This window comes from Nannospalax galili, unplaced genomic scaffold, assembly GCF_000622305.1.
Source record: "Nannospalax galili isolate Female #2095 unplaced genomic scaffold, S.galili_v1.0 scaffold115, whole genome shotgun sequence".
NCBI lineage: Eukaryota > Metazoa > Chordata > Mammalia > Rodentia > Spalacidae > Nannospalax > Nannospalax galili.
The window spans coordinates 7,918,711-7,930,790 of record NW_008340588.1 but is presented as its reverse complement, the minus strand read 5'-3'; the positions used below and the strand labels follow the sequence as shown (position 1 = coordinate 7,930,790).

Below are 12,080 nucleotides of genomic sequence, written 5' to 3'. Positions count from 1 at the left end.
GCATGGTCTATTTCTATAACATTTGTTATTCTCTTTAATGTTTTGGTAGCTGACTTTCATTTGTAGGTTTTCATCAGTGCCTGGTTGTTCTTAGGTGTCTGATGTGATTTGAGAATGGGCACCAAAATTTCTGGTAATTCCCTACCTGTCTGGAGTGTGTGCTCCATTGTGGTAAGCTACTGTTATGTTGAGAAAATCTTCAGTGTCATTATTTTTAGATACTCTCTTAGGCTGGTCAAACCATACAGATAAAACTCTTCTATGTTCTTGGTTGAAAGCTTTAGACCTGGCTGCCAGTGTTCTGAGAACTCCCCTGTAGGAAGGGTAACCGCATTCAGTTGTGCAGGAGGCGCTGCCCACCTACCCCAGCCTAAAGACATAATTTTGTTCTGTTCTCCAAAGAATACATATTGAGCCTTCTGCTGCACCTGAGGAGATGTGGGACTCTCAGAACTCCTATAAATAGGCTTTCTGCCACCACACATACAGCGATGCTGCCTGTACCAGTTCCTGATTATGAGGTTCTGTGCTATAAAACAGATGCTTCTAAGTTATCATCCTTCAACCTGCTTCATCCTTCCAGCTTGTCGCTATTGTGGCCTTTCTCCACTGTGAGCTTCCCCGTCTTCAAAAAGCCCTTTTGTTGTAATTTTTGTAGGCCTCAGCAAGGAAACCAGGGTAAATGCATATTTGGTTCTGTCATCTAAGTGTCCGTTGTTAGCTTTTCCCATGTAGTAAGTGGCATCCTGGGCCTCAGATGCTTTGCCTATACAGTGAAGACTCATATTGCATAGTTTTCATCCTAGATGCTTTACAGTTCAGCAGTACTTACTGTTCAGTCGAAGATTTCCTCTGGTAAATTGAAATAGTCTTTTTGTCTTTCTTCCCTACAGCTGCTGGCAGAAGAAAGTCTACCTACAACCCCATTTTATTTCATACTGGGAAAACACAGGAAACAGCCAGATGAAAAGTTAAATGAAACTTTAGAGAAGGAACTAGTACAGCTCCCCTTAACAGAGAACATACCGGCAATTAATGAGGTAAGTTATCAGTGCAGCAGACCATGTGACAGATTAACTGCATTAAGGCACTTTAAGCTGGCATTGTTGGATAATCTGTCAAAATAACATTTGACTCATCCTTGGTATGCTGTGCAACATACATGCCCAAACTAAATGACATGGCCTTATGATTTGGGGTTATTCTGTTTGGGACCTGGGATAAAGAGAGAGCTTGTACAGATGTGGGAAGGTAGAAGTACTTTTTTCTTTGGTTTGGTTTTTCTGTGGGGAAAGCCTTTTGTGTTTGACTCATGGTATTTACAATAAAGGGTACCTAGTACATTGAAGTAACAGCTGTGTAAAGGATGAGCATTCTAAACAGCCCTGCTTTTCTGTCTCCGTAGCTTCTTCACACCCCAGCCCACGTACTGCCATCTGCTTCTTTCCTGTGCTCCATGTTTGTAAATTCACTGTTGCTGTCTAAACACACTAACAGGTAAAGCAATTCTAAAGTATCTTCATGTTCTTTGGGTTTTATTTTTGAAAACACAGTCTCACTATGTTGCCCTGACTGGCCTGGAAGATCAGCCTGGCTTTGGACTCACAGCAGAGTGCTGGGATTAAAGGCATGGGCTATGGTGCCCAGTTTATAGCCTGTGATTTTTAAGGGCACTCAGTAACGTTTTGACTTGCGTTGTCCAAATGGTACTTCAACATGGGAATTTAATTGTTTTAAATTATTATTTAGAAATATTTTAATGTTATTAATATTTTATTTATTGTCAAAGTGCTGAAGAAATGCCTGATGATATAGATATGGATGAAGAAAAAGAAAGTGATGATTCAGATGAAGAAAATGATTTTACTGAAAAGGCCCAGGAGACAAATACCACAGATTTGGGAGAAGACATTATACATCAGCTGTCAAAATCTGAAGAGAGAGAACTGAGAAGGTTCAGAAAAGTAGACTACAGCTGGATAGCTATGCTGTAGGCCTTGGGGATGGGGTGGGGTGGAGTTGTAATTAGTGTTTTATTGTATATTGATACTCTAAAAACATATTTTTAAAAAGTTATTTCTACTAAAGTAAAATACTAAAGGTCTTGTCTGTTTAGAGACAGTCTTGCTAAGTTTGTTGGGCTAATCTTGAGCTTGTGACCCATGCACCCCCCCCCACCCCCACTCCCGTCTCAGTCTCCTAAATCAGTGGGATTATCGGCCTGCACCATCTCTTCTGGCTGAGCTTTGCTTTTTATGCTTTACTGCTGGGTATATTCGTTTATCACAGTATATGAGTTTTCATTTGAATCACATAGAGCTTTATACTGGGGAGGCATTTCTTTTCTAGGTTATGCAGCAGAGCTAGGACTGGCATACGTGTGCTCTCTCATTGTTAATTTGAAGTTATGAAATACTTCAAAAATCAAAAGGCTTTGCTGGTGTTACTATCTTACGTTTGACACCAAAATTCATTTGATAGCTAGATAGGACTGATTTATACCTCTTGGTACATTTATCTTAAAGAAATTTAGAGATAATTTCAGTCTGCGGTGTTCAATAATCCCTACTAAGACTTTTACTATTATAGTATTATTGGCTGCCTAAATCTGAACTGTTGTAAATTTAAATATCTTACCCAAAGTTGAATTGCCAGTGGAAAACAATCCAGGTGTCCTGTTTTATTTGAAAGTAAACTTCAAAGATCTTAGCTACTTCACATTTCCAGTTTCCTGATAATACTTCTTTTTAAAAATTAGTATTAAAAGAGGCTAGAGAGATGACTGAGTCATTAAGAGCACTGGCTATTCTTAATGATCTGGTTCAGTTCCCAGCACCCACATAGCAGCTAACAGCCATACATAACTCCAGTTCCAAGGGGTATGATGTCCTCTGGTCTCCATAGGCATGGCATACGTGTGATGCACTTACATACATGCAACAGAACACTCGTACACATAAAATTAAGACAAATTTTAAAATATATAAAAAATAGTTAATTAGGGCTTAGAGAGATGGCTCAGCAGTTAAGAGTACTTGCTCTTACACAAGGACCCACATTCAGTTCCCAGCATCCCCATGTCAGCTAACACCCATTCCTAACTCCAGTTCTAGGGAATCTCGTGCCCTCTTCTGGCCTCCATGGGTGCTGCACACAGGGTGCATTTACATGTAGGCAAAACACACATGTAAAAAAAATGCATGCAGCTGGAGAAATGGCTCAGCAGTTAAGAACACTGACTGTTCTTGCACCCACATGGCAGCTAACAACTGTCCGTAACTTCAGTCCCAGGGGATCCGACCACCTCTTCTGACCTCCGCGAGCATTGCACATGGGTGCACTTACCTACATGCGGGCAATACACGCATACACATAAAATAAAAATAATAAATTTTTTAAAAATAATAAAATACATTTTTTAAAATGTCATAAGAGTACTTCACAATTTTCACAGATTCCTGTAGATGGCTTTTTAGTATGTGCTTTAGACTGAATATTTGTGTTCAGGCCAAATTCATTTTAGAACCTTATCTCCAATCTGTTGGTATTGGAAAAATAGGGGCTTTGAGGGGGTGATTAGGTCATGATAGTGGGAACCTTCATGAATAGGATTCATCCCATATAATAGCACCCCCAGGAGCTCCCTTACCTCTTCTCTTTGTGAAGAACACAGCAAGGAGACAGCTGTGAACCAGGAAGGCAAGCCTATACCAGACCTGTGATCCTTTTGGTTGGATTTCCCAGCCTCTATGACTATAAGACAAATTTCTGTTTATAAGCCACCCAGTGTAGAGTATTGGGTTATAGGTGCACACATGGACTATGTTTGCATTGATACTCGAGTAAAGTCCATATTTTGTTTAAATGCCAGCTGTACTGACATGTAACTCCTAACACGTGCATGTGAAGGGAACGATTCAGTGGGTTTGTACTATATGTAGTATATTTAGAACAGTTTCATCCCACACACAAAAAAACACTGCCCACTTCCCTCAGCGTACCCACTAAACAGGCTATCTTGATGAATTCTCCTTAGGAATAGTTCATTATTGGTAGAGCCATACAATGTGTGCTCTTAGTGTGTGCTTGTTTTTCATCACTGGGAGAATGGGAAGAAATTTGTTTGGGCTCATGGGCTCCATGGCGAGCTGGCTCCATCACCACAGGAGTGATGAAGCAGAGCAGCATGGCTGCAGGAGCATGTAAAGGGAGGACCCTCACCTCCAGGAAGTGGAGGAAGAAAGGGGTGGAACAAGATGCACCCCAGGAACTGTCTTCCAACTGGACCTCATCTCCCAACATACCATTTCACTGTGAATCAATGGATTAATCCATGGATGAAGTTAGTATCATCATCATCATCATCCAGTCACCTCATGGAGAGCAGGCCAACGTATGATGGGAGCATCCCATTTTCAAGCTAACAGAATTCATATTAATTCTATCATTATATTCCTGTTATTGTATTCATTTCTCTTATATGGAGCTAGGAGTAGACCTGCTAGATCATTTGGTGACTTAAATCTTTTGAAGCACCACTGTACTAAACATCAAGACCAGTTGATGGGGCTGGAGAGGTGGCTCATTGGTTAAAAGCACTGGTTGCTCTTGCAGAGCAACCACATGGTAACTTAACAACCGCCTCTAACCCCAGTTCTGGGAAGCGGGGGGTGGGGGGGTGATGCCTTCTTCTGGCCTGCCTGGGCACTGCATGACAGAGGTCCACTTAAATGCAGGCAAAAAACATACACTTCAAAATAAAAAGGGGCTGGAGCAATGGCTCAGAGGTTAAGAACACTGGTTCTTGGCAGAAGACCCAGGTTCGAATCCCAGCACCCACATGGCAGCTAACAACTGTCCATAACTACAGTCCCAGGGGATCCAACAGCCTCTTCTGTCCTCCATGGGCATTGCATAACACTGGTGCACTTACTGCCTATATTACATGCAGGCAATACACGCATACACAAAAAATAAAAATAGTAAATAAAAAACCAGTTGTACCACTGAACATTATCTATATTATAGCATTGCTCCAGTAATTATAGCCTGTTCCACTGATCTTGTCTCTGAAAGATTCTTTTGTTTTAAAGCTATTTTTAAATCATTTTTTTAATTTTTGTGTATGTGGATTGCATGTAAGTGCACCTGTGTCATGCAGTGCCCACAGAGGTCAGAGAGGGTATCAGATCCCCTGGAACTGGAGTTATAGATGGTTGTTAGACACCATGTGGATGGTGGGAACTGAACCTGGGTCCTCTACAAGAGCAGCCAGTGCTTTGAGCCACTGAGCCATCTCTCCAACCCCTTAATCATTTTTAATTATTTGTATTAGGGAGGGATATACAAATACAGTGCCCATGGAGGCCAGAAGAGGATGTCAGATTCTCTAGCTGATGTTACAGGCAATTGGGAGTCTACAGACGGGTGCTGGGAACCAAACTCGGGTCCTCTACAAGAGCAGTAAGCACTCAACCTTTGAGTCATTTCTCCAGCCTCTATTTTTTAATCAGTTTAAAGCAGGCACTAGAAAAAGATTCCCCAGAAGCCATTTCCCTACACATCAATAACTTCCCCCATTATCAATATTCCCACCAAAGTGGTAACATTAGTTCAGTTGATGAACCTGCATTGACAATATTGAGCTCCCTCACTCTTATGCTTTCTATAGGCCTGCACAAGCATATAATAACCTGGGCCGATCACAGCAGAATAGTTATTCTGAAAATGCAGGGTTGGCTTTTGAGGTCAGTCTTTAAGGATTGAGATTGGTTTTAAACCCAGAACACCTCTTCAGCACCCTACCTGGTTCCTGGTGAACCATCTGGTTTATGGTTTAGCTTGTTCTCATCAATTGCTTACTACCAAAATATTCAGTTTTTTGTTTTGTTTTGACTTGATTTTGGAACACTTTAACTTCTGTACTCTTTTTTTTTTTTTTTACATTATTTAAAATAATGTAAAAATGCTCTATTAAGGACTGCCTCATTTCTACGTAAAATCTCAGCCATTGCTCTCAAACTAACTGGGCAGTCACAATGACCTGAGTGATAGCTCTACCTCACTGGGCAGAAGCAGCAGCCTCTGGCCCTGTCTGCCCATGTTGAATTTCTGCCCTGCTATGGAGCAGCTACCAATCCTAACTAGGGGTAGAGTCTGTTGTCCTAGAGACATGCTCGGCTAAGGAAGAGAGAGATTCCAACCTCTCAGCTAGAATTTAGCCTGAACAATGAGGGCAAGGAAATGACTGCCTACCCCCCAAGAGAGGAAGTGCCACAGCACCAGGGGCCACAGCTACCCAGAAAGGCCCTTCTATCCTGCTCGGCTGGTCTGGGCTGGAGGCCAGGACAGGAACAGTTTATGACTTGAATGCCCCAGAGTCTTGTGGTTTTTGTCACCAAGATTTATTGAATTTTTCTGAGTAAATGTTCTAAATACTTCAGACAACCTATGAAGTCCTGAAATGGTTGCATTTGGAGGCTTTGATTTTTGTTGTTTTTTAAGTAAGTTATGGCTGTTCTGTGGATCTTGTACTGCCATTCCAGAAGTCAGGCTCACTTCAATCTCTACCTGCTTCCTAGCTTCCCTCATCTTTCTGGGTACAACTTTCTACAAGCAAGCATCTACTTGCTTCCCTCATCTTTCTGGGTACAACTTTCGTTTGCCATCCACATTTCTTTTTTGCAGATTTCTTTAATGGCTTTTAATAGGATCCTCTTTCCTCAGAATATTGGTAGCTGTATCCAGAGTATGAATTGTGTTTCTATTATCTAATAGAAATATAACATGTAAAACAAGTTAATAACCAATCTTTAAATATTTGTTGTGATTTTTTTTTTTTTTTTTTTTTTTTTTTTTTTTTTTGGTCTTTTTGAGACAGGATCTCCCTGTAGCCCCAGCTGTCCTGGAACTCACTATGTAGACCAGGCTGGCCTTGAACTCACAGAGATCTGCCTGCCTCTGCCTCCCGAGTTGCTGGGATTAAAGGCGTGTGCCACCATGCCCAGCCTGTTGTGATATTTTATATTTTTTTCAATATGAAGTCTTCAGAATTCAGTCTGTATTTTATACCTACATATTGATTTGAACTAGCCACTCTTTGAGTGTCCAGTCTCTGCATGTGGCTAGTGGATACTAGTCACAAATCTAGAGACTTGATCAGACTGACCTGGAATTCTAATTAAAGCAGATTGTGTCATTTTGTTTTGGTCTTGTTAACCTCTTCTTCCCCTCTCTGGAGGGAGAGCCACACATAATACCATGTTGACAGAGCCACAGATAAATTTCATAATTATCTTACCATATTTGGACACTGACATGATACCTCAAACTTCAAGAAGTTTTTATTTTTTGAAGTTATGCATGAAAGGATTTTTAATATTTTATTTTTATTTTATGTGTATGACATTTGGTTGCATGTATGTAAGTGCACCTGTGCGTGCAATGCCTGAGGAGTCCAGAAAAGGGCATCAGATCCTCTGGAACTGGACTTATGGATGGTTGTTAGCTGCCATGTGGGTGCTGGGAACTGAGTCCAGGCCCTCACAAGAGCAGATTTTATCCTTACAAATTATTTACTTAAAGCAAACTTAGGCTATGTCTTTCTTCACTAGTAACCTGAAAAGTCACTTTGTAGGTGACTTTACTTTTTCTTGCACAAAAATGTGATGACCTTGTATGGGTTCCTTTTCAGCATTTCAAAAAATACCTTTTTTTTTTTTTCCAAAGAAAACTGCAAATAAAGACACTGACTGCTCAATTGCTTAAAATCTGAATTTTTATCTGTTGTGCCATCTCTCTTGGTTTCTTTCTCACAGAAAATGTCCCAGCATAGAAGAACTCATGAAGATTCTGCCCTTCCTCACTGTTCGTCTCCTTTACTAAGCATGAACTTCATACTTGGTATCTCACTGTTGTGTCATGATAAAAGGTTCAGCCTATAATTCAGGAAATATGTAACCTGAACCTCACTAGTGGACAGGCCACAGGCTAACCCCTACTAAGGCAACATGCATTTCACAACCCTCTACTTTACCTACAATTCCATGTGTCAGCTGTCACCCAAATTTGACAATGTAGGACACTGACTCCAGAGATTAATTCATATCTGTCACTGGTCTAAGTGGAGCTAAGAGATGAGAACCATGCCTGATAAATTCCAAATCCTGAGCCCTTCTGGAACAGCATAACATTCATTAAGCAGCCAGTTAGCATTACAAAGGCATTTATAATAGGAAAGAATTGCAATAGACAAACAAAATGGCCCAGATTTGGGGCTAAGCTCAGCTGGACACATGATTTCCATGGTTCTGTGAACTGGCTAAAAGTCCTTTAAGCTGTCTGAGCCTCAACTCCCTCATCTGTAAAATAAAAAGCTCCCTCTCCAGGCACATGGCTTCTTTTTTCACTAGTTCTATCAAGTTGCAGTTCAGAAAATTTGTAAAACTTTAATATTGTATACAAGGCACTGGAGAAAGCAAAATTTTGATGAAAAATCTAAGCTAATTGGATAGCTGCATATTAAGTAAAACAAGCTTATTGTTAGCATGTTGGGACAATATTCTTGGAGTTTTTGGTTTGGTTTGGTTATTTTGGTCATGGTTTAGTTTCTTCTCACAAACTATTACCAGAATTTTTTTTTTTTTTTTTTTTTTGACAGGGTCTCACTATGTAGTAGCTCTGCCTGTGCTGGGCTGGCCTCAATTTCACAGAGATCTGCTTCTGCTTCCCAAGTGCTAGTATTAAAGGCATGTGCCACCATGCCTGACCCCATTTGAACTACCACTTCTAGAAATTGTGGTGTGCGTGAGTGTGTGTGTGTTTTGTTTGTTTTGTTTTTGTTTAGCTTTGTTAGCTGTGTTTACTACAGCCAAGAAAATGACAAAATTACCTGATGACACCAAAGTCAGGAAACTGGAAGTAGAGGGTTGGATGCGGGATGGTTAATGGACACTGAGGTGTAGATGGAGGAATAATTTCTAACGTTCTATAGCATTCTCAGATAACTGTGGTTGACAACAATTAGTTTTTCCTAACAAAGAAATGAATGTCTAAGGTGATAAGATAGGCCAGTCTTCCTGATCTGATCATTATATATCGTATTCTGTATTGAAAGATCATACTGTACCTCACGTATATGTACAATTTCTATGTACAAATTAAAAAGTAAAAATACAGTAAGTACATGAAAAGAGAAGAAAAGGGTACCGCAGACTCAGAGAACAGGGCAGAAGGGGTCAGGCATGAAGGGAGAGCCACCTGCGGGAATGTGAGGTATGCAGAGAGCTCCCTGCAGGGCCCAGAAGCTGCTAACCATCCTCTCTAGGACCACACTTCACAGCTCCTCTAGTTGTCTCCAGACTTCTTTTCATTCCTGGAAGTCCTTCTCATCACCTGCAGTGCCTTCATTGCAGTGCCTACAGTTTTCAAACAACTGAAGAGATTTTAAACATTGAAGCATTGAATATTTAAGCCAATATTAAACAATGAGAGATGTGACTATGCACGTAACCTCAAATATTTTTTGTTAGAAAAATTAAATATAATTGGCTCAGTAAGGGAAAGATCACATTTGATAACTTGCCTTATTTCTTGAAAGCCATATTTACTAAAGAGCAAAGCCTCAATGACTCCCTGATTAATCTTGATCTTTTTTTAATTAAAAGATATAAAAAAAATTTTAAAAAGAAGATTCTGCCAGGCTTGATGGTGCATGTCTTTAAGCCCAGCACTTGGGAAGCAGAAGCAGAGGCAGGCAGATCTCTGAGATCTAGGCCAGCCTGTTCTACAAAGTGAGCTCCAGACCAGCTGGGGATAGAGGGAGACCTAAGGAAATGTTCACTGATGAATATCTCTGAGATTAAAAGAAGACAGAAACAATATCAACCAGGATTTGATAGTAGTATATGGTGGGGCAGGAGGGGTAGAAGAAAATCAAAATGAGCCAGTAAATCAAATAGAAGTAAGCGATAGGTAGGTTGCTTACATTGTTTTTGCTTTCCAAAAACCATGAGCTAGCCACTTAATTCTGAATACCAGGTCCTTCCTCTAATTGCAAGATCAGACAAAATGACCTCTTGCTGCTCTGCTTCTCTAACCACAAAACTCTGCAATATAGTCCTACTTCCATCCCAGGCCCACGAAGCCAAGAACTTTTTCATATGAAATTCACAACTCACATAGATACATTGTGGAGATTCTACTTATCTAGTTGGCCAGCTTCAGAACTGACATACCCTTGCCTTAGAAGCGCCTTGGGAGATCAGAACACTTGGTTCACAAAATGCAATAATCAGACATGAAAGTATGACAGTTCCTCCTATTGTTTCTGGAGTTTTGATAATTCCTAGCACTCCGTGGTCACCTACGGAAGGATGAATATGCACACTAAAAACAAGCACTGTAAATGCAAATATTGACATTGTGCTCTGGCTCACAGAGAAGTAAACATTTTGTTCCTTCAGAGATGCCTGTCTGCATTTGCAACATCCATGTCCACTTGCCCAGCTTTCTTACTTGGTGAGCAGCATCTATGCCAAAAGGGGCGCCCAAGCAGTATCAGGAGAAGGCCCACTTATCTCCGCTTCTTACAAGGTCTGTGGTTTGTGTTACTTTTGTCTCTAAAATACAGAGGATGATTTGCTGGGGCCCGTCCTTTATTGTCAATCCGTGATTCTCTAAAGTTGCCAGAGAACTGTTGGCCCTTTATAGAAATGTATGAATGGCCTTGCTACCTAATTCCAGTGTCCTTTAGTGTAAAAGAGACACTTCAAAGCCCACATTTCCAGAGTAAGAGAGAAGGTCCTATGCTCAGTAACAGTCAAGATGTTCTTGACCTGATCTTGGAGATTGTAACCCAGAGCACAGGACTGGAATCAGGAATCCTTATTAACATCATCCTCAGAAACTATGTACAAAGTGAAAAAAAGAATGAGGAGCAGGCTGCACGACACTCAAAAGGCAGGCAAGGGAGCTGCAGAAGAAGGGGAGGGAGAAAGGATGTGGCTTTGCTTACATTCAACAGTCATGGGAAAAATGAATATCCACAGCTTGTCCAATATAAACAGATCCTTTCTCCCAGTCTACAAGTACTCCCACAAACCACAAGGAATGGTATATTCTGCAATGTGGGTGGTGTGGTCCATGAATTTCAGTGAAACAGTGAAGAAATTTTTGGAACTTCTGACTAGGGTGGGCTATACAGTCTCTTCTGCCTTGCCAGCTAGGAATGAAATGGTCAAATGATGCCTCCCTCCATCCCCAACCTAACCCTCAGGATGCCCTTCTGTCTCCTCCTCAGCTTCTTTCAAGCTTTCCAGGACCTCCATTGCTCTGAAAATCCATGACATGATCCTGACACCATTTTGCTGGGTGAATGCTCAGAGCCCGTCCCTGGAGAGGGTGACTACCTCAGCAACAGCACTTGTGTCATCCCAGCTAATACAAGAAGGATATTGTATGTTTTGCATGGTACAAAGCATGGCTCATGAGCAAAGCTGGGTTCCCTGCTGACACCACCCCAGGAACTGTAGGCTACCTATACCATTTGTATCACTACCTTCCTTGCAGCCTGCTGGGCCTTCTGATCTACCTCACCAAAGCCAGACATGATCTATGTGAAGGACAAGGAATCCACTGGTCCACTCGGTGCTCATCTTGAAGATTATCTTCCTCATCCTACGACTTACTTTGATTCCTATCTGCTAAACAGACCATATCATCATCTGAAGTTCACGAAAGAATGGGGAAGTTGTCAGAATCAAAATGAAGTCATTTGTGTCAACACTAGCAGCATCCAAAAAACAATTAAGAGGATAATTGATCCAAAAATTTATGAATGGCTTTTAAATGATTATCAATAACTATCCCAAAAGACTCAGGCCAGCTATAAGCTTCACAGAGGCTACCACAGCCTTATACATAAGAACCCAGTAACTGTTCATCCTCAAAGTAACGTCCTTCTCATCATTAATCACTGTGGCCAAGTTCCACAATGTAATAGACAATGTAACTCTCATTGTCTTTGGGCACTTCCCTTGCCTCAGTCTCTTTGAATATACCCATAGTTTCCTCTGACATGA

The 12,080-nt window shown here is 41.0% G+C and overlaps 1 protein-coding gene and 1 long non-coding RNA gene across 4 annotated transcripts in view; one reads left to right on the top strand and one right to left on the bottom strand.

Moving 5' to 3' along the window:
• Wdr75 (WD repeat domain 75) overlaps positions 1–2,115 on the top strand; it is a 27,561-nt gene extending 25,446 nt beyond the window's left edge. The window contains exons 19-21 of the mRNA XM_008835637.3: positions 894–1,040; positions 1,406–1,497; positions 1,790–2,115. Coding sequence (XP_008833859.1) covers positions 894–1,040; positions 1,406–1,497; positions 1,790–1,994 — 444 coding nt within the window. The 3' untranslated portion in view covers positions 1,995–2,115. The remainder of the gene's footprint in view (positions 1–893; positions 1,041–1,405; positions 1,498–1,789) is intronic.
• Positions 1–12,080, bottom strand: part of LOC115070765 — a 107,586-nt gene that overhangs the window by 12,536 nt on the left and 82,970 nt on the right. The gene's annotated exons all lie outside the window — the stretch shown is intronic.